Below are 25,827 nucleotides of genomic sequence, written 5' to 3'. Positions count from 1 at the left end.
CCCTGGTAAATAAAGGTATGTTTAACAAACACTTTTATCTCCATGGCAACCATTCAGGTGTTGCAATGCCTGGGTGGACCTAGCCCCGCCTTCTCCTCCTCACTCAGATCCTCCAGACTAGCCAGCAGCAATTAGCAACCAGCTGCTGAGCTCATTATAGGAGCTGCTGCTCAGAGCAACTCTGGTAAAACGTTAAAGGGTTAATAGAGGAGCCATGTTGGGACGACTTCCTGGAGGCGGAGCTTCAGGAAGAGCAGGAGCTTCTTAAAGAGACAGAGACCCAATTTAAATCAGGAAGTCAAAATAGTATCTTTATAACAAATGAAGGTCGTTAGTCTATCATAGAGAAAGTCTTCAGTCAGAGGCCTTTTCAGATTTGTTGCAAGTCTGACTGCTACTGGAGATTCATCTTCCCCACAAAATCACCATCTATGACTCTTTGAAGAAACTTGGATGATATTAATTATATTAGTTAATTTATGAATTGAATCACTTAACATATGAACTTGAGGTTTCATTTTCAAAAACTTTTAAAACAACACCTCAGAAATGAATAGTCTTATATTTTAATACAAAACGAATTAAAAGCACATTTTAACGAGATTTCCTGTGACAATATAATTATACATATAATTATGTTATTATATAATTGTAGAGAGTCACTCGGAGCCTTTGTGTGACGTTTGGCGGCAGCTACATGGACTTCCTGTTGCTGTGCTTCATGGTGATGAGCAGAGCTGCACCAGCGTCAGTCAGAGGCTGCAGGAGGAAAATTCGGGTCAGACAGAAACAGAACCGACATTCAGCAAAAACTGAAAGAACAAGGAGTTACCTCAGAGTAGGACAGGAGAGCACTCCTCTGAAAAATACAGAAAAAGATTAAAAAATGTTTTCAGTTTGTGATTTTTACCACGTGAAACTCACCCTGGTTAGAGTGTGACTGTTGCGGTTTATGGGCTCCATGGTTTTGACCCAGTCCTGGTACATCTGCTGGTCCTCTGCTCTCTGGTTCTGCTCTCTGAAAGCATTTAACAGAACCACTGCAACAGAAACCCACTCAGGCCTAAGCTGAATTATTTTATTACTTTATTTTATTCAATTTATTTAGCAATTTATGTATTTATATTCAATCATATTAGAATTTGATAGTGAATTTATATAATATATATATATCATAAATTTGATCATAAATTTATGCTTATATGTGTCAATTAATAAGCAATTTTCCCTTGGGAATCAATCAGGTCTATTCTATGTAAAAACATAAGAACAGCATAATAAAAGTACATTTCTTTAAAGAAGTTCCTCATGTAACTGTGAAGTGGGCGCCGGGCGCCATCACAGCACGTCGCTGCTACTCACATGGCTCGCTCGATGAGCCGCTGCTGCTCTGCTCCCTCCTTCCTGGCGTCCAGGAAGCGGCCCCTGACGGCCAGAGCGGCGCTGGCCTGCAGCGAGTTGAGCTGAACGATGGCGAGGGAGAGGGAGGACAGGGCCGCCGAGCTGAGTAAGACGAGGAGGAGGAAGAGCGTTTTCATGTGCTCAACGTTTCCTGCCATTTTCACAGCAAACGCTCTCCAGCCTCTTTGTTTCTGACGGCGGAGCGTTGACCTTCAGCTCAGGCTGAGCGGTTCATTCACGCCGCAGCTCAACGTTAGCATGAACGGAGAATCGCTCAGGAGCTGAGCAGGAAGCGCCTGTTTCCTAGCAACAGAGCGCAGCTCCACATGCAACAAACCGCAGCTCAGTTTTCAGAATGAACGCACAATAACGACAGAGTTTAAGGGACAAACTGAGCAAAAAAATGAAGATGGAATTACAAGAAAAAGTTGTAATTATATGAGAATAAACTTCAAATAATATTTCAATAAAGTCGTTGAACTACGAGAATAAAGTATTAATATTTTCAGAATAAAGTTGTAATTTTATGTCAGTATTCTCAAATTTTCTCTTTTTAAAAAACATTTTGTTAGCGTGTCGATAGCACTCCGTCGTTCGCAATTCTCACCTGTCGTCGGTCACCTCTCTGTCTGCAGTGAACACCCGGAGCAGAGCCCGACCGTTCCTCCGGTACCGGACCTGCAGCTGCAAGGCGACATGGCTGCCAGAAGCCGGCGACGCCACTGCAGCACCAACAGAAGCAAAAACAGGTCAGAATTTTCAATGAATACGGCTGAACCAATAATTAATAATTGTTATTATTAATCTGATCTGCTGGAGCTCAGCAGATCAGGTGTTGGGCCTGCCCACAGCCCCTCCCCTCTAGCCCCGCCCACAACCCCGCCCCTCTACTAGCCCCGCCCATCTACTAGCCCATCCCCTCTACTAGCCCCTCCCTTCTACTAGCCCCGCCCATCTACTAGCCCCTCCCTTCTACTAACCCCGCCCATCTACTAGCCCCTCCCTTCTACTAGCCCCGCCCATCTACTAGCCCATCCCCTCTACTAGCCCATCCCCTCTACTAGCCCCGCCCACAACACCGCCCTCTACTAGCCCCGCCCATCTACTAGCCCATCCCCTCTACTAGCCCCTCCCTTCTACTAGCCCCGCCCATCTACTAGCCCATCCCCTCTACTAGCCCCGCCCACAACCCCGCCCCTCTACTAGCCCCTCCCTTCTACTAACCCCGCCCATCTACTAGCACCTCCCTTCTACTAGCCCCGCCCACAGTCCCGCCCCTCTACTAGCCCCGCCCCACAGATAAAATTATTTCGTTGTGACGCTGCAGGAACAGAAACCATGAAATAATGAAATAAACATTTAACTAATTTGCATTTTAATAGTTTAATGAAATATTTACTAAATTGTTTTCTAAATTAATTATTTCAAACATTTAACTTATTTCTTTGATGGTACATTTAATTCATGATGTATTTATTTATTTAAGTCCTCTTTAGCCCTCCATACCTTTGTGTCGTCAGGCAGGTAACTCAGTAACCAGTGAAATTAAACTTTCCATAAACTGTATCTGACATTTGAATGATTCTCAGCAGTTTTTGCCTGAACTTTGACCTCGTTCTCAGGCAGCAGACTCAGAGAAGTCTTGGACAGATGAAACACCTCCTCTGCAGCCAAGTGGCATTAATTACAGGGTCCATTTTTTTACTTCTCCTTTGGAAGCTGTTGTCTCCTTCACATGATCAAACCTCGTCTGTCGCCTCTCAGTGCTGTTGCCACGGGTTTCAACGTGAGAATTAAAGTGTTATTTTGCTGGCAACAACAGAAATGTTCCACATCTTGAAGTCTTCTGGCAGCTCACGCCTCTACGCGTTCGCAGTTCAGCTTTAGCTGCAGCTGAAAGTGAATGAAAGCTTTTTTTCTCACCTTCTGTGTGTTCATGAGCTCCAAACTGCAGGGTGACCTCAGTGTCAGTGTTCACATTCCCCACCTCTCTGGTCCCTTTGTGTCCCACCTCCTTCTCTCCTTTCAGCCGCCTGCAGCAAACAGAACATGACTCAGTGCCGTGGGCTTTATTATTACTGCAATTTGAAGGTTTTGAAATCTTTTCAGATGACAAGGATCCATGAATCATGTTGTGTGCTCTGTGGCTATTACAGCTCTTACAGAGATTTGGGCACCAGGAGCGTTACGGCACAGTGTGTAGCTACGGTTCTGTTTTCAATGATCTCTTCAAACTCTGAGTGCAGCTGGTTGGGACTGGCTATTACCACCTGGAGACGAGACAAACGGACAGAATGAGTCAGGAGTTAGGCTCTGCAGCCTAAATAGTTTCAATGAAAAGACAGTTTGTCTGAATTTGTTGGAATTTGTGAATTAGCTAGTCCATAGTTAGCTAAAATGCTGTCGGACAGCAGCATGTTGAGCACCAGTAATGTAAACGGCACAATGTAAGCTAACCTAGCTACAATGCTATCAACAGCATGCAGAGCATCACTGACTTATTCCACTCAATATGTTTAGCTTGTACATAAAAACAAGCTAAAATGCTGATTATACCTAGAATGCTATGATTAGCATTTGGTTTATCACTACTAGCATGTAGCCATCCAACAACATACTTCATGGAAACAGCGATGTATAAGATAAAATTAGCTAAAACGCTAAGGCTAGCTAACATACTGTCAATGAGGCCACACAGTTTCTTACTTTCCCTCCAGTTCGATCTGCCAGTCTTCCCAGTTCATCCAGCCGGCAGTCCGTTCCTTCTATGGACAGCACGGACACGGTCACCCTGAGGGAGCAACGATAATCCATCAGCGGACATGAACTACGCTACTGCAGGTGTTATTGGTACCAACCAGCCATGAGACACCAGGTCCATGCCTACTGGCTGTTTCTGAGGAAACCAGGGAGCAAAATGTCTTTTTCTACCATATCAAACGTAAATGACTGGAGTTTACTTAAAGCTACTTGTAAAATTGAGCCTTCAGACAAATAACAGGCAGATTTGGCATGATTCTCACCTTACAGCTTAGCATGTTTTAAACTGGAACATACCAATCTAATATGATGAAAAGCTGAAAATGCCTATTTACTTTATACTGTCACTATAATTACCGTATTTTCTGCACTATAAGGTGCACCGGATTATAAGGCGCGCAGAATAGATGCTACAGTAGAGGTTGGAGTTACGTTGTGCATCCACTAGATGGAGCTGCACTAAAGTGAATGTCAACAAAACAGTCTGACTCCGGTCAGCGAGGAGAACCTTCCACGACTGGGCCGGGCCGTGGCCGGACGATGGCCACCCTTCTCTGTTCGCCCACAGCATGTTGGTGGAGAACGTGGTGCTAAATGACCTGCAGACGACCTGATTCTAGACGGTCGGTATGTAGATAGGTCAGTCAAACTTTATTAACAAACCAGCGTTCTGACAACTATCCCAGCATGCACCGCGCGCTTCTTCTTCTACGGGCGAAAATGAAGTCGGCGGCTGCTTACCGTAGTTTCTATACCTGTTGTGGCTCAATATTGGTCCATATATAAGGACCGGATTATAAGGTGCACTGTCGGATTTTGAGGAAATTGAAGGTTTTTAGGTGCACCTTATAGTGCGGAAAATATGGTACATTAATTTTGGACTTTTGGTTTTTGAAATTGTAAAAGAAAAACAAATTAAACTAGAAGTTAATCTGTGCATTAGAAAATTCAACTTCAGCTGCAGGTGTGGTGGACGGGTTTAATTTGGTCCTGGGTTTGAATCCTGCCTGGTTGCATGTTCCTCCAGTGAATGATTGTCTTGATTTGTATTAAGAGATCATTATTAGATATTGATTTCTGTGAGTTTCCAGGCAGTGTCACCGACCCCTGGGTGGCGGCGAACTCCCCCAGGTTCTGGTAGAAGATGGTGGACGAGAGCAGAGCGCGAGCGTCGTTGTCCTCGTCTTCCAGATTCCCTAGTTTTGCGTTGGCTTTTCCATCTGTACAGATAATCACCTTCAAGATCAGCAGGGATAACAAATCAATATTTTATACTTAGAGAAAAATAAACAGCACTGAGATAAATCTGACAATATTTGTTGGAAATAGATTTTGTTCATGAATCTGTTTTGAGACATTGAGATGAGATTCCATGGAGATGAGCTTTATACGTAAAAAACACAAATAATTTCTCCTTATTAGCCTTTTTTGAATGTTTTTATTTTATTATTTTATGTTATAGAAAGTCATGCCATAAACAATAACAACCTTTCTACTCAGAAATGCACTCATTCATTACATTTAGCTGAACACAGCAAAAGTTTTAGACAGAAAATCTGATTTATTTTTGTTGCTGGAAATGAACTAAAAACATTTTAAATACCAGTGAAATAAAAAATAATTGGGCGAATTAACTGCTGTAAACATTAAGATAGAAGTTATACTAATGTTTTGTTTAATTAAAATATTCATTATTTAATTTATTCTTGTGGAGGTAAAGCAGAAAAAAAGTCACAATATTGTTTTATGTATTTTTAATAGGAGAAAAAAAACAACTTTTACCTTTTAGATTTTATTTCCTGGTGTAAAAAGTTTGTTTTTTACTGGTTTATGGCGTCTGTTAATTGAATTAGAGACCAAAAGATAATTTTGTTTTTGTCTGCGGTTTTACTGCAGGAGGGACTGGTGCGCTTCACAAAATAGGTTCCATCATCAGAAATGAGCATTAAGCGAAAATCTCAAAAATCCAGCCAGGAAATTAAAGTTTGGACATAAATTGGTTCCTAAATTTGTCCAACATAACATAAAGCCAAAGTGGCTTAAGGACACAGCGTCCATGTTTTGGAGCTGCTGAAACTAAATCTGAGCTCAGACTGCAAACCCGACCCGTTTAAACCAAAATATCAGCAAACTGTGAGGAACCGGCGAAAGGTAAATTCATTAACGTCGAAATATGAAGGAAGTTGGAAATCATTCTGGTATTTAGCAAACAGAAACAGTTGTCAGGTAAATGACTTAAACAGGAAGTGACCCGCCTCACCTTTGACCCCGGCAGCCTGGAGGCCATTGAAACAGCGACCAGAGCAGCTGGACCCAGAGCCGTTTCTCCATTTGCTGATAATCTAAAGAGACAATAAAACCAAAATACATAAACATGGATGAACATCTGCTGTAAACGAACCTGCAGCTGGTGCTCACCCTGAAATGTGTCTCTCTAAGTAATCTTTAGTCTGTGACAGTGGAAGCGGCACGGGCAGACCGGCCGCAGCGCCCATCAGGAAGTGCTTGTCGTTCAGCTCGGCGCCGCTGAGATGATGCAACTGGAAGTTGTTGCATTCGTACACAGTGACCTAAAGAGACCGAAGGGAGACGAATAACACGGGGCGTCGATTTAAAGTTACACAGACAAAATGAACGCCAACAATCTGAGTTATTTAGCCTTTAGCAAGCTAAAAAGACAGTTAGCTAGCTATATATTAAGCTCCATGCTAATGTTTTAGCTTGAAGCTAATTATTTAGTTTTACTAACTCTTAAATATTTAACTGGCTAATTAAAAAGTGAGATCATAAATATTCAGCTTGATAACTAAACAGATAATTGGGAGCTAAATATTCAGCTTCCTAATTAAATATATAGTTTGTTATAGTTTGTTAACATTTATATTTATCTAATTAATATTTGTCTAATACTAATTAGCCAAATATTTAGTTGGCTAATTAATTAAATAGTTTGTTGCTAAATATTTAGCCTTCTAATTCATTTTTATATAGCTCTAAACTAAATATTTAGCTTGAAGCTGTCACATTTATAAATGTATGAATAACATGTTCAACGTATAACTTTGCAAAATGAACTCTAAAAAAACATCAACTTTTTATTTTATTTTTGACTATAAATTTACAAATGGCACCGTGTAAAATAAATGTTGTCAGTAATAATATGTGATTTATCCATCCACACTATTAAGATAAAAGTACCTGGAAGTTGAAAGTGATGAGTCCAACTCGAACCTCGGGCCGCTGGTCGCTCAGCTTCCGAACACACTGCAGCACAGCTTCTTGGACAAACTGCAGAAATTCACAATGTTTAAAACTTTTCTGGATTTTTTTTAGTTGGAAACTAGAAGACAACTCACCTCGAGTCTGGTTCTGTGGATGTTCTGGCCCGGATCTGACACCTTAAATAAAGCAGAGACGCTGTTTATTTCTGAAAGCGGCAGAGAGCGAAGCGTCGCTCCGGGTTTCCCACCTTGGAGGTGATGCTCATGGAGCCGGACGCGTCGATGCAGAACAGCAGCAGCGAGTCGGCGGTGGACTGCGGCTGCTGTCCAGGGTTCAGCAGAAACAAATCATCCTTCTGCACACTTACAGGACATCTGGACGGTCTAGTTAAATCATCACTCTGACAAAAGTAGCACACTTTAACCTGCAGGGAAAACAGGAAGGTCCATTTAATCTGATTCCAAAAATACTGTCTCCATGTATTTATAGGCCACACTGCAAAAATACTAAATATTACCAAATATTTTGGTCTAGATTCTGCTGCAAATGTCTTAGAAACTTTTCATACAGATGCAGCAGCTTGTTTTAGATGAACCACTCCTTATTACTGATGGAACCGTTCTAGTTCCACTGGCAGGTTATTTTATTCATAACATATTTTCCCATGTTATTAGTCAAATAATCTGCCAGTGGAAGTAGAACTTCTTCTATATATTAAGAAGTTATTTACTAACAACAAGCTGCTATATCTGGCTGAAAAATTACCTGTTAGTTAGTTTTATTGTCTTATATCAATATATTTGCATTTGAAACTACCAAAAAGACTCGGTAAGATTTTGTGTTTTTGCAGTGTGGCGTGTTCAAGGTAATTTATGGAGTTAGCTTCTGCATTTTGGCAGCACTGACATGATTTTAGTCAAAAATATTGCAGAATTAAACAAATTTACAAGAAAATGTGTCACAATTTGCACAGAAACATATAAATAACATCCTTAAAAACCAATTTATGGAGTTTATCTGCAAAAGGTTAATTTGTAGGTCATTTACTGCAAAATATTTAAAATGTGATGTGAATACCTGCTTTTTGCCCTCGCTGTCCAGAACCGACCCACACTCTGAACACATTATGGGCTTCCCAGGACTGGGAACCTCTGGGAAAAACAGGGAACATCGTCAGAGAAAAAAAATCAACCCAGATGAGTTACGCTGATAAAACTGACCAACCTCTTTCCTCTGACAGCAACTTCCCTAAACTGATAAGAACAATATTGGGATTTCCAGGCAGAGGGCCCTTATCTGTTCCAGAAGACAGGAAAAACATTAGTGAAGGGTCGGTTCGGGAACGTTCTTCGAAGTGAACGACGGGAGCAGATCAGCATTGTCAGATCTCTGTATACGCTGTCATTAGCACATGCTTTAATTTAATCAGCAACATTTTCATGACGTGGATCGTCATGAACTTTGTTATTAACAGCCGTATGACATCCTGACTTAGCGGTTAGCTAGTCCGTCACCAACAGGGAAGCGAGTTTTATACGGGACGTTTTTTGTATTTGACTGCAGCTAAAGCTAACCCTGCTTTAAATACACGTTAAAACCACGACAATGCATGTTTATCATCTAGATATAATTAAAAACGGTGTATTGACTTATTTTTGTCATACCTTGTCGCGTATGCTAAACTGACAGCTCCTCTAAATATCGCGGAACTCTTAATATGCATGCGCACGCATGCGCATTCACTGCATGTGTGCTATTTTGATTGCGTATTCTGATCTGACAAAACACCGGCTGTCTGAAAGAGTCGAAATTCCCATCAGTAAAAAACACTCATGGAAATCTGCACCTCTTGTCCTTTAACACCTGGACCGTCCAGGCTGGACGTTATAATACCTTTACTTGCAGGCAGCGGAGGTTTGGATGAAGGAGGCGGCGGCGTCTGAGGCGCCGCAGGAGCTGCGGCAGGTGAGGATAAAACCATCATGTACTCTGGGCTTTGAGGCATAAATGAAGGTCTTGGAGGAAGCGGTGGAGCTAATGTTTGGAACCCATAAGGATCAGTTTGCAGTGTTTTTACATTAAAAGTGCAAAAATGCAGATTTTAAAACATTTCTTACCGGATCCAAGCACGACTCCTCTATCAGGAGGAAGCTTCGCCTCTCCGCCTTGGCCTTCTGGTAATGTGTAGGAGTAAAGGTCCTCCGTCGTTTCCACGTTTGAACCTGATTCATGTTTTGTGTCGACGTACCAAAGCGACTGATTGTTGGAGGTTTGAGGCGGATCAGGTTGTTTGGAATCAGGATTCGCTGTAGGCTTGATGAATGGCGGCAGAAGGGCTGTGCGAAAAAACACAGGAGGAGCTTTACAGGAATAATTCAGGACAAAAATATAGATTTAATCCATGTTAAAAGATTGATGAGTTTACATTAAACACAGTTCTGCTCAGATCAGCAGTGGTAGAAACACTTTCACTAATTCACAAATCTGCAAATGTTATGCTTAGTTCTTCAGAGTTTCTGCTAGCTTTGAAAACGTTTAGCACACTTAGCTTCGTAAATACATCGATAACATCCGTACCGATCTTTCTGGAAGGCGTCGCTGGAGAAACCGATCCTCCGGGAGAAGAATCCGCCTCTGGTCTTCGCTGAAGTTCTGGATGGTTGAGGAAGAGAGAAACGGGTTTGCAGGATCCGACTTCCTGGTTTCTCTCCCGCTGTCCAGAGGTTTTCTGAGACGAAGCTTTAGCAGACAGCGGCTTGGTGGGGGGCGGAGGAGGAGGAGTACGAGGACGAAGGGCTTTAACCGGAGGAAGAAGGGCTGGAAAAAGAAACATTTACAATATGATCACTCCCATTGTTTTTTACAGCAAAAACTAAAAGGAGAACAAACTTCCATTTTCCAAAACCTCCAAAACCTAAAAAAGACGAGCCAGAACCGTTATATCTGCTCTTTTCCAGTACAACTGTAAATCTGACGCACAGGCAACATCTGCAAAAACACAAAATCTTACCAAGTATTTTTGGTAATTTCTAGTGCAAATATTTTAGTACACTTGAAATAAGACAAAACCAACTTACAAGTAACTTTTCAGCAACAAGCAAGAGTTGGTTTTATGTCAGTAATTTCTTAGTATTGATTTTTAAAAAGTACTTGCTCCACTGGGAGACTATTTCACTTATGGCAACATTTTCCATGTTAGAAAAGGCCGTCAACTTAATTAAATCAAGGGCTTAAAATAAAAAAACAAGTTAAATCCACTTATTTACATCCTACTGGACTATGAACACGCAGATATTTGCACTAAAATCAACCAGATGATCAAACCCACCGCCACTCTGTAACATACTGACTACCTACCACTACTTCACACAACCCCACACATAACAAAGAAACAGGGAAACAAATCCTTATAAATAAAATGCTCACAACAATGCATTAGGCCCGTTGTAGATAGAAAAAAATAGGAATGAATTTCTGTCAAAGAATCTCAGAAATCAAATATTTTATAGAAAAAATGTGGACATTTTCTGAGCTTGTAAAGTAAAAAAATTTTGACTTTTGGAAATATCCAGTTTTAAAAGTTACAATTTTTAAAACTTTAAGCTCAGGAATTTCCACGTATGTTCTAGAAATTTTCTGAGATAAATCTGAAAATCTCTTATTACTTTCTTGGATATTTACTGATGTTTTGAGGTCAGATAATCTCAAGATTCATCTAAAGATTTCTGATTATTTTTCCCCACTAATGTACAACTTTTTTCAGCTCAGATAATTTTGTAGTTTTTTTCTAGAAACTTTTTGAGATTAATCTCAAAATGTCAGAGTTTTTGACATAAACTTAAAAAATTTTTCCATATTAAAAGGCCCTACTAAACATTATAAATACTAGATGCTTTGTGCTCAGTGTTTGGATGACCTTTGACCTGGTTAAGTGTGACTCAGCAGGCATCTGACTATAGCTGTTTTACTCATCACTTTGTTACCAACCAGTTTCAAGAAGCTCAAGGAAAATCCAGAAACACAAAGTTTAGTTTCCCTCCAGTAAAACCCCTCCAGGTTTTGTTCTCTACATGTTCAGGTGAGGTTAAAGGTCACGGGTTGTGTAGCTGTGAGTGATGGGAGCAGAGGTGAGCTACCTGAGCGTTTGGCTGCGTTGCCGCCGGATCGTTGGACTTCCCTCCGGCTCAGCGACGGCGGCACGTAAACAAACCTGCAGGCGAACTCCATCGGCTTTCACACAGAAACACACAGAACAAGTCAGAACGATCCCGATTCGGAGCCGAAACGCTCCCGGACCCCGACCAGAACCGCTCCATTCAGAACCTGGAAGGTGTGAAAAACAAATACTCACAGAACCGAGGCTTTGGGTCGGTCTGAACAGGGAACCAGCAGCAGGAAATCCGTTTGCTGCTCAGACATCTTGTCCAACAGGTTTCTCTAAACGACTCAGATCTTTATCTCAAACTGAAACACTGGATGGGAACAAAATCCTTCAACTTCCAACGAACACAGGCGTCGGCTCATTTCTGCATCTGATTTATGTCCTTACAGAGTTAAACCTCCAGGACTCGACACAAAACAAACGAGTCAAAGAAACCAGGAGATTCAGCGGATAAACGGAGATTCAAAAGTTTAAAATTCCCTAGAAAAAATTTACTTTTGAAACTTTCCATGTTTTTCCTAGAAAAATTCTGAGACGTGAAAATTTGCAAGTTTTTTCTTGCAAATTTTTGACTTTTCAAAGTAATTTCTGTTTATAGCAAAACATGGACTCCTGCTATTTTATCTACAATGGAAATATAATAATATGCTGTTTTTGTTTTACTTTTATTCACTGTTAATTATTACATCCATTCATCTTAATTGCTGCCTCATATCTTCTGATTTTAGTGGATGTTTGCGTTTCTTTGCGTTTTCTGCAGCAGTTTCCGACCTGCTGCTCGGTTCGTTTAGTTGATGTCTTCTCAACTAAACAAACTTTTAGTGGAAACTTTTCCATTTCTTTCTCGTTACACCTGAAGAAAAAAGCAGCTGATTAATTTGACTGGCAGTCAGGCAGAAAGATGATGCACAGCAAATAATATTCATACTTAAATTTTATGATTGACAAATAAATTTGTGTTTATGATAAAAAATGTTGAAAAATGGTTAAAAAAAATAAAAATCTGTAGACGGAAAAAACCTTTGAATCTGTTAATCCCAACATGAAACAGTGAAAGAAAAATGATGCTCAATGTTTTTAACTTATTTTACAGATTCTCATTAAAAGCCACGTACCAACAAGCAAAATGATGCTTTTATTGTGAAATGTAATTCATTAAATATGTCATTTGTGTTCCCAGAAGGTAAACATTCACACTGCATGCAGAATGTTGTAAACAGTCAGCAGTGAGATATAACAATTCATTTATGGTGGAAGAAAATAAATATTTTTCTTTACAAACACATCAACATGCATGAACAGATTCATACGGAAACACATCCCGTCCAAACATCACTCCAAATTTAAATTAAAGGGGCAGTACTATGTGTTTCCCAGGCACACAGAGGCCACCTTAGAGCACAATTAATAATTTGTTACTTTCAGTTGTTAAAAAATGTTACATATAGAAAATGTGACTTAGAAATTTGACTTCCTGATTTAACGCCTTGAAATTGGGCCTGTCTCTTTAAAAACGCCTGCTCTTTCTGAAGCTCCACCTCCAGAAAGTCATCCTGACATGGCTCCTCTATTAACCCTGTAACGTTTTTACCAGCGTCGCAGTTCCATCAAGTGTTTGCTAATTGCTGCTGGCTAGTCTGAAGGAGCTGAGTGGGGGAGGAGCTGTGCCTCGAAGGCGGGGCTAGGTCCACCCAGGCATTTTATCAGCTGAATGGTTGCCATGGAGATTAAATGATTTCTCAAACACCAAAGCAACACTCCAGGTTTGTTTTTGATGAGGGAAAAACATTAAAACATCATGGAAAATAAAAATATATTGCTGCCCCTTTAACCGTCATAATAAGTTAGAATTTGAAGGTTTTAAAAGTCGGGATCAGCTGGTTGTGGTTCAGCACTGGACATGAACATCTTCCAGCAGAAATATTAATGATCTGTTGCTTTCAAAAGAATAAAAAACAAACATTTTGTGGGTAAAAACAGGGTCATCATCACTCAGCGACTTCGACGTAGTTAGCGGGGTAGAACCCCTCCTTCCCGCCGCTCAGCACCCCCCGACACCAGCCCTGGTCGTCCTCCTCCTCCACCTTCAGGAACGTCTCACCTGCAGAACAGCAACAGAAATGTTTCAAAGCATCTCCAAAAAGAGAAAACAAATATAACTGAAAGGGAAGTGAGATTTTTTAAACATTGGATTCAGAACGGCGACGATGCGTTTGAGTTTATGGAATAAACAGTGAGATAAAACAATCCGAATTTCTTTCTGCATTTAAAATAACTTTGAGTATCACTTCATTATATTCATATTTGAAGCAATACAGCATCAAATAAGCTGATGTTTTGTTTTTGCTGATTTGAAATTGTCTGATTATAAATTTCTGCTTCCTTTTCTCCTTTCATTCATGATTTCTGTTAGTTGTTACATGAACTATTCATATTTATTATGAATGAATGAAATGAAATGTATATAAAATACATTTTATAAGTCAGACACCTGCTGATTCTGTGGATAATCAGGTTAATTGTGATTAATTGATTCAACTAATTTAGTAATAGATTAATCATTATCTGGACTATAAAGACTTTTTAGTCAGTGCAGTAATTAGGCAAAAAATGTTAAAAAATATAAACATTTTGCATTTTAGATTTTAAAAATCCTTCATATTTGACTCAACTGGCAGTTTTAGCTTCATCCAGTTCAAATTCGTTTTAAAAAATCTCATCTTAAGCGCCTATTACTGATTATTAATCAGTTAATCAATAAATAATCAACAGATTGTTAATGATGTATTGATGTACAGCAGAAACGCCTGACATTTTCATGTTTGAAGGATTTTTATTTGCTACAGTCAAACGTTCACTAAATGAATCCTGTTATTGACTTTTAGGTAATAACATTAATTTTTTTATGACTGGTTTCATTTTTCTATTTGAATTTTTTATGTATTCTTAATACTGTATAAAAATCATTTGCATAGTTAAATGAAAAATTAGCATTTTTTAAAATCTAATTAATGCATTTTATTCTAATTAATCGTTAGAAAGAAAAAATTGTTGAAATCAGTGCAGAGGCTGCAGATGGCCCTGGATCCACATCCTGGACTCCCAGTGTGTAAATATAGCTTCAGTAAAACAGAAAATGCTTCCATAAAACAAGCTGGTCTGCACTGTCCACTAATTCAGCTTAAAAGGTCGACTTCAACTCAGGAGTGACATCACTTCCTGTGGTCGTTTCTCACCTGCTCTGAAGGACAGCTCGTCGGCCTCCTCTCCCACGTAGTCATACAGCGCTCTGACCTTCACGCCGCCAATCATCACGCTGCAGATGGAAATACAGACATCAAGAAATAACCCCATGCTGAGGGAAACGTGTGAAAAGTCGTTTTTAGTGACTTACGGTCGACTTTCTTTGCCTTTCTGGTTCCTCCGTTTCCTCTTCAGCTTTTTCACAGGCGGGACCCATTCCTGGACGAAGGGAAAAATGACCGAATGCAAAAATATTCAGCAAGATAATTCATTCACAAATATGAAAATACGTCTTCCGTAGTTATTGGCTCTCCTTCACAAGTCTCTAAAACTGAAATAAACATTTCCAAAGTTCACCTTTGACCTCTAACTCTGGAATCCTAAACATGTCTTGATTCCAGTTTTTAGCTAAAATCACAATCCCACCAAAAAAATCCAAAAGTAAATAAATAAAAGTTATCAGGTTTTTGTTTTTAATGTTCTTTTTCCCCCTGATGGTCCGGTCGACCCGGTTCTACTGGAACCAGAACATCCGCTCCACCTCCAGCTGCTGTGCTCGAGTCAAACCAGCCTGTACCCCTCCTGGCCTGTGGGGGCGCTGCACCAAGAACCACTGAAGGAAACGACACAAAAACCTCTGAAGACACTGAGAGCAACTTCCTTCTTCACCAGATGGAAACAAGATGGAGGCGTCAGATTTTAGCAGTTGGAGGATTTCTCTTTAGGCTAAAGACCAGGAGCCATTTCTGCTGCTAGTGCTAGGCTAGCATGTTAGCTTTGGTTATATTTACCCAGAATGCCCTGCACTGTAGTCCACTTCCTGTTTGTGGAGCGGTCTCTGGTCCGCTTGGCGTTCACATTCAAACCGAACCAAAGTTCACTTCCTCAGAAGCGATACTGAGGTTTGGAGGACCAGAGGTCAGTTAGCGTTCACACCTCACCAACCAGACCGACTTTATAGGCTAACGGACCAGAGTCGGGTTAAAGTGGACCGGACTCCTCTCCTTCCATCGGCCGGTACCTGGATCTTGGGCCAGTCGGTCGGCATGCCGGGTCCCTGGTTGCTCCTCCACCATTTGAGGTCGTCCTGCTCGTCGATGGACATCAGAGTCTGATGCAGCTCGCTGTAAACCGCCTTCACGCTGAAGAAGAAGAAGAAGACAAGCTGGAGACTCATCGTGCTGGAGACGAGGCGTTCCCGCAGGAAAACGTCTCACCTCTCATTGTTGGTGATGTCCAGGTGTCTGTGGATGGAGAGGAAGACCTGCTTCAGGAAGCTGATCCTCTTCCTCTCCTCCTCCTGCGACTGCTCAAAAATGGCCTCCATCTCCTCCATGTAGCGAGGCGTGTATGATGTCACTTCCTCCAGAGCTTTTTCATATCGCTCTCTGGCCTTTTCAGAGAAAAAAAACCCCTTATAACCAACCAAAGATCTTCTAACGACGGATTTAATCATCTATGCAACATTGAACTCAGTAACGATAACAAACCTCCATAGAAACCAAGTTAGTGCTTTATAACCAATTAATCCAGGAAAATTAATTTAGGGGAAAACAAGCATTCGCTAAACTAGAACGGTGCATCAGGGTCAAATACCTAGGAAAAAACAAAGTAAATTTTAACTTAAACTCAGATTTTTCTTTGGAAGACTGAAATTTTGAGATTAATTTCAGAAATTTTCAATAAAAATTCTTAAATTTCTGAATTTGAAAATTAAAAATTGATAGAAAATACTAAAATTTTGAGATCAATTTAAAAATAATTCTAGAGGGATGCTGCGGTGGTGCAGGGGTTAAGCACAACACAGAAAGGCTGTAGTATGTCGCAGGTTCGATTCCCAGCCTGGCGACCTTTGACCCATGTCTTCTCTCATTACCCACTTTCTTGTCAGTTCACCATCAACTAAACGCCACCAGAGCCAATAAAACCTTAAAAAAGTGTAGATAATATTTGGAAATGTAAGCATTTCAAAGGAAATGTTAAATTTTGAGGTAAAACTTGAAATTAAGAAAAAATATATATTGGACATTTTTTAGTTCAAAAAGTCGCAAATTTTCAACTTTTCATTTTATTCCAATATTTTTCTAGAAAGTTTCTGATATAAATCTAAAAATGTGTTTTCTGGTGTTAGTTTATCCTTTTTTCCGTCTGTAATGGCCTGTGATGTCACTTCCTGCAGAGTTTTTCATGTGGCTCTCTGACCTCCTCAGGAAGAAAACAGGCCTTTGTGATCAGCAGGAGACGTTGCAGCGATGGATTTAATCTCGCAGCGTTCCCCTGCCGGTCTCCATAAACACTGAGCTCAGTAACAATAACAAGCCTCCATGGAAGGGAAACGCTGCAGGCCGAAACTTCAAGCTCAGGCTTTCCCAGGAGATTAAATGCGACCGCTTGCAGCTGCGACGCTTCATGTTTTCAATCAGGGACGCTGAAAGTAAACCGGTTGTGTTGATGTCTCACTCTCTCTCGCTCCTCAGCGGCTCTCTCCTTGGCCTCGGCCATCTTCAGCTTCTTCTCCTCGCTCAGCGCCGGGTTGTCGTTCGCCTGCTTCTCCTTCTCCAGTGCCGCCTGCTCCTTCTGGCACGCCTTGTGGTACGCCAGCCGGACCTTCTCCAGCTGTGCAGCGCAAACAAACAGAGCCGCATTCAGGCCTCTGATGGGAAAAGCTGAACATTATTGATGGAGCCGTTAGATCAGTTCTGACAAGAGGAAGCTGTAAAACGTGATAACTGTTTGATGAAAGAGTTTATTTTCAGGCTACAAATCAAGATTCTCCCAGATTATTCTACTTTACCTTCAGGCTCAAACGGGTTTCATTTTTTAAAACTACAATAAAAGATCAAGCTTAAAATACAACAAATAAAATACATATTTTCTCTCTACCTGAAGTTAAATCAGGGTCAGTCAGAATGGCTAAAATAATTTCTATTTGTTAAAAGTCAGAAACTTGTCAGTTTGTTTTGTCTTATTTCAACTGTACTAAAATATTTGCACTAGAATCGAGACTAAAATTACTTGGTGATATGTTGTGTTTTTGCTGTGTGATGTGTTCAAGGTAATTGATGGTGTCAGTTTTTCCAGTTTGGCAACACTGAGATGATTTTAGTTAAAAATATTGTTGACAAGTTACTTATAACTTAGTTTTTTTCATGTGTATCCAGTAGACCAATGACACTTGGTAACGGTTTGTTTCTCCAGCGTTGCCTGTGGGTTTGCTAAATGGAAAGGTTTGAGAAAATGTTAAGGAACTGATAAATTTCAAGCCCTGGACCTTGGTGAGCTTCTTGGACCAGGGCTTCTGCGCTCGGGAGAAACTGGTTTTGTTGTCGTAGCTCTCCTTGAAGCCGCAGAAGAGCTTTTTGGGGAACGTCTCCTTCTGCCAGGTCTTCACCCGCTCTCCTTCCTCTGCGACCAGCGACTGTGAGATGGAAGAGTGGAGGGCCGCCAGGCGCTCGGTGGAGGCGAAGAAGCACTGCCAGGCCCTCATCAGGGAGCCGTACACAGGCCCTAGCAGCAAACATAGCAAAGAGTGAGCAGCGCCTCCTGGAGGTGAGACACGGTCAGAGGAGAGTCCGTTTATGGATCCGATTTCCTCTGGGAAAATCTCACATGAAAGTCTGAAGAAAAGGATTAAAGCAGAACAATGAAAGGGGAGGAAAAACTGAACTTCCTTTAGTTTCTGCCACATTTAACAGCGAAACCAACTGAAGCTACTTCATATCCACGTCTCGGAGGTCGGCAACGCAAGCTAAAAAGCTAGCTGCGCTAACCGGAAGTACCAAACATAAACTTTATTCTGCTAAACCTAAAGAGCTACAAAAACAAGGTATGTAATGGAAGCTAATGCTAAAGAGCAACAATAACAATATTTAGTGGAAGCTAATGTAAAAATGCAGCTGTGTAAATCTCAACTATCTGCTCGGTTTATCAATAATTCACCTAATAGCAAAATTCTCCGACATCTTCAGACATGTCTGCTCCCGCTGAATTAACAATTTGTTTGTGCCGCAGTCATTTTAAGAAATGTTTCTAGAGGTCATCAGAGGTCAACCTAATCTACTCAGCTACTTTTGTGCTGCAATTTTTTTGTTTGTGCTGCTTTTGTTTTGAAGATAGTAATGATGACCTCTGGAAACTTTTTGACTACTATCTCTAAAATGACAGTGGCACAAATGAAGACGTTTGCTGCAGCAGTGCTGCTGCGCTTGGGGAAGCAGCAATGAGGCGTTTGTCTCACGGGAATCCATGATGGCCTTCCACCTGCTGCTCCACTGGCTCAGCTGCTGCGCGTACTGCTTCTCCACCTTGGCTCGCTCCAGGAAGCAGACCGTGATGTCGTTACAGGCCTGGAAGGACTGGTCCGTTCTCAGCACCGTGCGCGCGTAGTTCCCCGGCTGGGTGGAAACAGAACCAGAGATTCGCTTTACGAGTCGAGAATCGATCAGAAACTGATCAATAGTATCACTGAATAATCGTCACCATCCAGAAGCTCTGCCTCTTGGGATCCTCCAGCGGTTCCTTTGGTTGGCTCGCCATTTCTAGGAACAAAGTAAACCTCTGTTTATGTCAGGGCTGTCCAACACGAGGCCCGGGGGCCGACTGTGGCCCCTAACTGCAATTCAAGAATGATCCAAATTTGTCCCGTCTGTCAGAGCTGCAGATGCATTTTTGGTAACGTTTATTTGAAGAGCTGAGTATCAGACTGACATAACATGAAGGAGACTTTATAAATGTTTATAATTACTTTGATGGAGTTTCATTTGCTAAATAATGAAACTTTTAATGCAAAGTTGCATTAAAAGTGTCATTATCTCCAGGATGACACTTCATGACATCAAACATTTATATATTGTCCATGTTGTTAAGTCAGTCTTATGCTCACACCTTAAAATAAAATGTTAACAAAACTTTTTATTTTTAATCAGGGTAAAATTATTGCCAACATAATTTTCTTACAATAATAAATGTTACTTTTTTATAACCAAGTGTTTATAATCAGTAGAACATGTTTATCCAGATTCTTGTACTGAAAATCTGACTTTACTGCAGCTAAATCAGCTTTCATTAAATTGATCAAACTGAGTTAAATACAGTAAGTGTTTGGAAAGAAATCCTGTTCTTATAGGTGAAAATAAATTTGGTTGAACCCAAAGGGATTTGAAAACAAAATGTTTTTCTTTTAATATAGCAAACATGCAAAATCGTTTTCATGTTTTGTATCTACGATGAATATCAACTCTTTCCTAAAAAAACAAATTACTATCGACTATTTAACTGATTTGATTTGAGTGTTTTTTAGAGACAGAAAGTTGAGGAGAAAATAAAATATGTGAAATGAGGAACTTTAGTCTCTTTTAGAAAAGAAGAGCAGAAACTTTCACCCTGAAAGGTGAGAGTCTGGTGACCGTTGTGTCTGCAGGCATCCGGGTCCAGATGGGATCAAATTTGCTCTTCCATCACTTTAAAATTTACTTTAATTTTCTCCTCGTCACTTTAAGTGCAACAATATGAACTTAGAGTTCCTCATATTTAATATTTGTTCTCGTTTTTGTTGTGACTGCGAGGAAACCGTCATATTTCTCTGCAGGTGAAGTTGCAGTTGAATGCATTCAGTCTCTTCTTCTCTGACCGTTTCAGTCAAACAGCTGAAATAACAGCACAGATTTTCACAGCTAACGTGTTTAAACAATCAGGATTCCTCAGGAGAGGAACACAAAGAGCCGAGAGAGAGGCAGGACATAAAAATACAGCGTTTCATATCAAAGCTGCTTGGTTTTCCTTCCCACTGCTAAAACAGGGGATATGAGAGCAGCTTTTATGGCCACAGTAAAGAACAGCTAAACATACACAGACTGGACACCTGACTGCCAACAGGTGGCGCTGTACAGATGGCAGCATGGACACAGTTCACCTTAAAACACAAACAGACCCAGTAATCTGGTTTATTCAGCAGAAAAACACAAACTGGATTCTCTGGCTGCAATTCCTCTCAAGTGAACAGCTTCAAAAGTCTTAAATTACTTTTTTAAAAAGGAAGTTGACATTAAATACGTTGATCACAGATCTTAAATTTTGTCTTAATTTTTTTTTCGCAATACTTTTCTGTCAGGCAAACGTTTGAGTCGCACACAGACAGCTAAATGTTTGAGGCTTCCAGTAACTCACTGCTAACATTGCTATCTAGCTAGCTTTTTGTGTCTTACAGCTTAGTGCAAATTAATCTCCAGCTGAATGGACATTACATACAAGTCTTAATTTTTATTCAATAAGCCTTAAAAAGTCTTAAATTTGAGTTGGTGAAATATTCACAACTTTAATTCTCACTTTACTACCACTTTATTCTGCAGGGTGCTAGCTAACTAGCTAGCTTTTTTTCTGTGCAACATGGTGTTTCATATCAGTTGATATCCATAATTATTTGTTTTTTTGTTTTAAATTTCTGAAATACTTCCAGACTGGTGGAGTGACCGTTCCTGCTTTGTTCAGTTTTCTCTCCATTTTGTTTTTTATTATTTTTAGCAGTTTTGAGGCTCAGTGGGTAAACTGGAAACTGCTGTGCCAGTTACTCAGGTTGTTGCTAGGCAACCGAAGTTGGGGGAAACAGCATGTTGTTGCTAGGCAACCAGACAGTGAGAGCGTTAGTTGAGTCCACCAACCTAGCCTGGGAAGGCTACAGGAAGAAATGCTGCTCTTAGCTAGAAATGAGAGATTGATCAGCTAAAGTCTTTCCTCTGCCTACATCTCCCAGAATCCTGTGCAGTTCTGGATTGGAGTTTAGTGAAATTATTGTATATTTGATGATATGTATTATCTATTGATATTGATCATGCATCTATAGAGACATATAGTGTTATTGGTTTATTGTCCAGGCCTAATTATGGATAAAAGTGCTAATTTATCGCCAGTTGGCTACATAAAGTTTGTACATTTCTGTAAATATGGCTGAAAAATGGATCACAATACTGTATCAGTATCACAGTGTTTCATATCAATCAATAGATAATTAGCCTATTGATTAGTTTTTAGTGGAGTGACCACCAGGTGTTAAATTTCATTCATAGTGGTTAAAAAAAGTCTTAAATTTGAGTTGAAACCTGCAGAAACAACTTTTTCCCCATAATGTATGTTTTCTTGTTGCCAGATCATAAAAACTCAAACAATAAAAATAAACAGAAACTGAACAGCAGTGAAGAAAACAAACTGCAGCTGTGTGCAGGTCCAGCCGGTGAGTCGTTGCTCCAGTGAGTCAGTCCAAACCTGATTTTCCATGACCACTTTGATCCGGCAGCCATATTTACTGTACAACAGAAACCCCCACCCTCACCCCCGCCAGGCGGAGGGGGGGGCGGCGCTGGAATCCAGCGGGTCGGGATCGGCCTGCAGGAATAGAACAGCTGCTCCAGCATTTCTTCCTCCAGCCTTCCCAAAATAAACGGCAGGGAAAGGTCACAAATCTGTCCGCTCTGACCAACACAAGGCCCGGCCCGGCCCGGCCCGCCACCGATCCACCTCTCAAGACATAACAGAACCGCTGCACAGGTCTGCACAACCCAAACCCGAAAGTGGAGGAGTGGAACAGAGACGCAGGCCGAAACATGCAGAAGACGTTCAGGCCTATTTCTGTCTGTTGACGCATCGCTGAGACGTGGAAGCCAGCAGAGATACGAAGATGTCTGCCAAAACCTGAAATCTGTAGATTAATCTCAGATATGGTTTTTTTGGGGGGGGAGAAACTTGGAAATTCCTGAGCTCCAAAAGTTGGAAATTTGCAAGAAAAAAAAAATCAGAAATTTTCAGATTAAACTCAGAAATGTTGTAGAATAAACATGAAAATGTTCAACTTCTAACACTCTAGAAAGTTTCTTTTCTAGAAAATTTGAGATTATTCTCAACATTTCTGAGTTTGTGGCTGAGATTTACTCCTTTTCTCCATCAACGGTGGCCCTAATGCGGCGCCGTACGACTGACAGTCGCCTCATCGAAGACCTTCCGCCCTCATCATGCTTCTATCAACAATCATTCTTCAGTTTTCCTCCGAGTTGAAACAACATCACCTCTCAGTTCTAGAGAAAATCACTCACAAGCCGAGTCGGGAAAAGCAGTGACAGCTGAGCAGTCATGCCTGGAAGCAACCATCACTTACATGTCTCCCTGAATCACCAGTGATTACTCAAGTGACCACTTGTTTCTGTAGTTCAAGAGCTGCTCCATGTCTGCCTCCCCCTCCTCGCCACCGCGCCACTCGCCCTGACCCACTTTTCCCTCGCTGCTTAAAGTCACACACACCCCCGCTGCCGACCCGGAGCCGGGCGAGAGACGGTGAACGGGAAGAAACGCTCATTTGGCTGGGAATCACTTACACACAACGCCGCATTGCAGACAGAGAGAGCACATTTTTTTCTCAGAAATGTTCTCGGAAAAATGATTTTGAGTTTGAAAAATGTAAAACATTTGCTAGAAGAAACAGAAATTTCCTAGAAAAAAATGGGAAATTTTGAGATTAATCTCAGAAATTTTCTAGAAAAAACTTGTTTTAAAAGTAAAAATATTCAACTTTTGAAATTCTAAAATGTTCAAATTTTGGAACTTAATTTCAAACTTTTAGTTTTTTGGCGGAAATGAACTCCTCCTTTCCTTTTCCTAATACTGGGTCGTACTCATCTCACCTGCTGCCGTCTGTCAGCTGCAGCTCTGCTCCAAACATCAACCCGTCAGGTTTTTCCTCATGTCCTGAATGATCTGCTGCTCCGGCTCGCCGTCAGGTTGTCCAGCTCTTCTTGCTCCGTTTCATCAGAAACAACAGCTGGAAGACGACCCCCCCCCGTCCCTCCCTCTGTCCCTCTCAATATGGTGCTAATGAGATGCCAGGCTTTTATTTTGACATGATCATGACAGGGAGGCTCATGGTCATATGATCTTATTAGCACACGTGTGTGAGGGCTTCCCATGTAGACCGACTCCAGTGTGACCTAAAGAGTGCGGTGTGTCGCTAACACTACATCCACATGTCATCTTTCAGACGCAAACGTCGAAACGTTTAGGCAGTTGAGGTTTTTAACACCTGATGGTCCGGTCGACCCCGTTCTACTGAAACCAGAACTCCATCATCTGCTCCACCTCCAGCTGCTCTGAGTCAAACCAACCTGTTCCCCTCCTGGCCTGTGGGGGCGCTGCACCAAGAACCACTGAAGGAAACCACACAAAAACCTCTGAAGACACTGAGAGCAACTTCCTTCTTCACCAGATGGAAACAAGATGGAGGCGTCAGATTTCAGTGTTGGAGGATTTCTCTTTAGTCTTGCATTTACCCAGAATGCCCTGCACTATAGTCCATTTCCTGCTTTTGGAGTGGTCTCTGGTCCACTTGGCGTTCACATATGATTTCAAACCGAACCAGAGGTCGCATTTTTTAATTTTATTACACATTCAGACACTGCCAAACGATCTGAACTTTTTTGACAAATGGGGTGGAGTTGGAGTAAAGTGACTAGCATTACCAGGGCCATTTTCATTACTTAGTATATTCCTAAATATTCAATTTAAACTTAAAAGTATTATGAATTCTATATCTGGACTGTTGGTAGTTAAACCTTCAGGTCAAATAAGATCATAGCTTGTTAGAATCCAATTCTTATTTAATTTGAGTTTATTAAACAATTCCAAGCCAAATTGATTAAGAATCAAATATTTTCAGCCAGAAGAACATTTCTCCTTAGGTCTGAGTGCTTGTAATGTTTTGGAGTCACTGTTTGTCATCAGCAGAGGAAAAGTTTCTGCAAGAAGAGAAATATCTGACAGTCCTCACTAAACATGCACTGGAAGGAAAAGTGATTAGTTATTACTCAAAGGCAGGTCCACAAATACTTCAGGAAGAGACACTGGAAAGAACAAAAGCCTTGAACACAAGGTGGGTAGAGGGGAGGATATCCTGTCAGATCCTGACCATGAGATTAGCCAGCAAGAAGGAAAAGGCCTCCAGAAAGAGAAACTGCAACAGTGGATCAGCTAAACCAGTTCAGGTTAGCTAAAACGTTAGCTGCATTTAGGTCCGCTAATGCTAAAGTGCTACACCAACATGACATTTAGCAGAAGCTAATGCCAAGGAGATAAATTAAACCGAGTTGACATCCAAACAGCGTCTAAGAATTCATACATGTGAATTTTTGTACGCATTTGTTTCATTAATACCACTGGTTGCTTGTGTGTGTAACTGCTGTATTATTGCCATTTCTCAATAAAGTTTAGTGAAAGAACGGGGAAAAGACGTGCTGACTGGAACCGGAACTGCTGCTTAAAGGTGTACAACCATTTCAAAATAAGAGCGTGAATGTAAACGTCTTGAAGAATTCTTAAATGCTGAAAATCAAATATTGGGGTGCTGTGGTGTCGCAGGGACAAAGCACAACCCATGTATCGAGGCCTTAGTCCTCATGCCGATAGTCGCAGGTTCGATTCCCGGCCTGGCAACATTTCCCGCATGTCTTCCCCCTTCCTCATAATCCTCTTTCCTGTCAAGCTACTTTCAAATAAAGGCCACTAGAGCCAACAAAACCTTTTAAAAGAAAATCACAGATGTCAAACTTTTTTCTACTCAAAGGTCAGAAAATAGCAACATAAATTAGCCAGGAAAATTAACATAGGGCAAGCTAAATGTGCTAAGCGTTTCTAAAGCTAGCATAACGCTAAACATGATCAGTGCATTAGCACCAATTTTCCTCAAACTTCACAAAGATGCACCGCTTTGATCTGTCGCACGTAATCCTAATAAAAAGACTTTAGTTGTGGCATAATGGGAAGAATTTAAGCAGTGCAAATACTTCTGTAAGAAAAACAAACCACCATGTTGAATCAAGCTTTTTCTTTTAAAGACAAACAAAAAATGACCTCAGTGATGATTCAGAGCACATCATGTCACCCAAACTAAGTACCTTGGATAAAGTCATGGGAGAGATTATTTGTTTCCTGGAAAGGTTTCTTCACAGAGACAAGAAAGAAAAAAGCATGTTTCAGCTTCACCATCACACAGAAAAATAGCTTAA

The 25,827-nt window shown here is 40.8% G+C and overlaps 2 protein-coding genes across 6 annotated transcripts; both read right to left on the bottom strand.

Moving 5' to 3' along the window:
* Positions 1-550: 550 nt before the first annotated feature.
* On the bottom strand, positions 551-25,530 carry LOC103130487 (circularly permutated Ras protein 1-like). 5 transcript variants are annotated; one of them, XM_007541888.2, is made up of 21 exons: positions 11,735-13,033; positions 11,520-11,613; positions 9,961-10,200; positions 9,501-9,719; positions 9,277-9,417; positions 8,608-8,679; positions 8,461-8,534; positions 7,631-7,807; positions 7,518-7,559; positions 7,360-7,449; positions 6,580-6,731; positions 6,422-6,503; positions 5,267-5,397; positions 4,108-4,192; positions 3,565-3,671; positions 3,325-3,434; positions 2,009-2,123; positions 1,363-1,503; positions 925-1,018; positions 833-859; positions 551-759 (listed from the first exon to the last, which is right to left on the bottom strand). In XM_007541888.2, the coding sequence occupies exons 2-21, from the start codon at positions 11,608-11,610 to the stop codon at positions 694-696; spliced, it is 2,256 nt and encodes a 751-aa protein (XP_007541950.1). In that variant the 5' UTR covers positions 11,611-11,613; positions 11,735-13,033; the 3' UTR covers positions 551-693. The 5 variants fall into 5 exon arrangements, with proteins under 5 accessions (XP_007541950.1, XP_016521436.1, XP_007541951.1 ...); XM_016665950.1 differs by lacking the exons at positions 11,520-11,613; positions 11,735-13,033 and adding an exon at positions 25,526-25,530 and having other exon boundaries at positions 9,961-10,138; XM_007541889.2 differs by having other exon boundaries at positions 11,520-13,033.
* On the bottom strand, positions 13,514-23,577 carry LOC103130488 (protein kinase C and casein kinase substrate in neurons protein 2-like). The gene is made up of 10 exons (XM_007541890.2): positions 23,455-23,577; positions 19,268-19,326; positions 19,026-19,182; positions 18,060-18,295; positions 17,249-17,404; positions 16,006-16,181; positions 15,810-15,930; positions 14,940-15,007; positions 14,782-14,861; positions 13,514-13,646 (listed from the first exon to the last, which is right to left on the bottom strand). Exons 2-10 carry the CDS (start codon positions 19,322-19,324, stop codon positions 13,534-13,536), a joined length of 1,164 nt encoding a protein of 387 aa, XP_007541952.1. The 5' UTR covers positions 19,325-19,326; positions 23,455-23,577; the 3' UTR covers positions 13,514-13,533.
* Positions 25,531-25,827: the final 297 nt, after the last annotated feature.

This window comes from Poecilia formosa, unplaced genomic scaffold (genome assembly GCF_000485575.1).
Source record: "Poecilia formosa unplaced genomic scaffold, Poecilia_formosa-5.1.2 Scaffold639, whole genome shotgun sequence".
NCBI classification, from domain to species: Eukaryota; Metazoa; Chordata; class Actinopteri; order Cyprinodontiformes; family Poeciliidae; genus Poecilia; species Poecilia formosa.
This window is presented reverse-complemented; position numbering and strand designations above follow the sequence as displayed.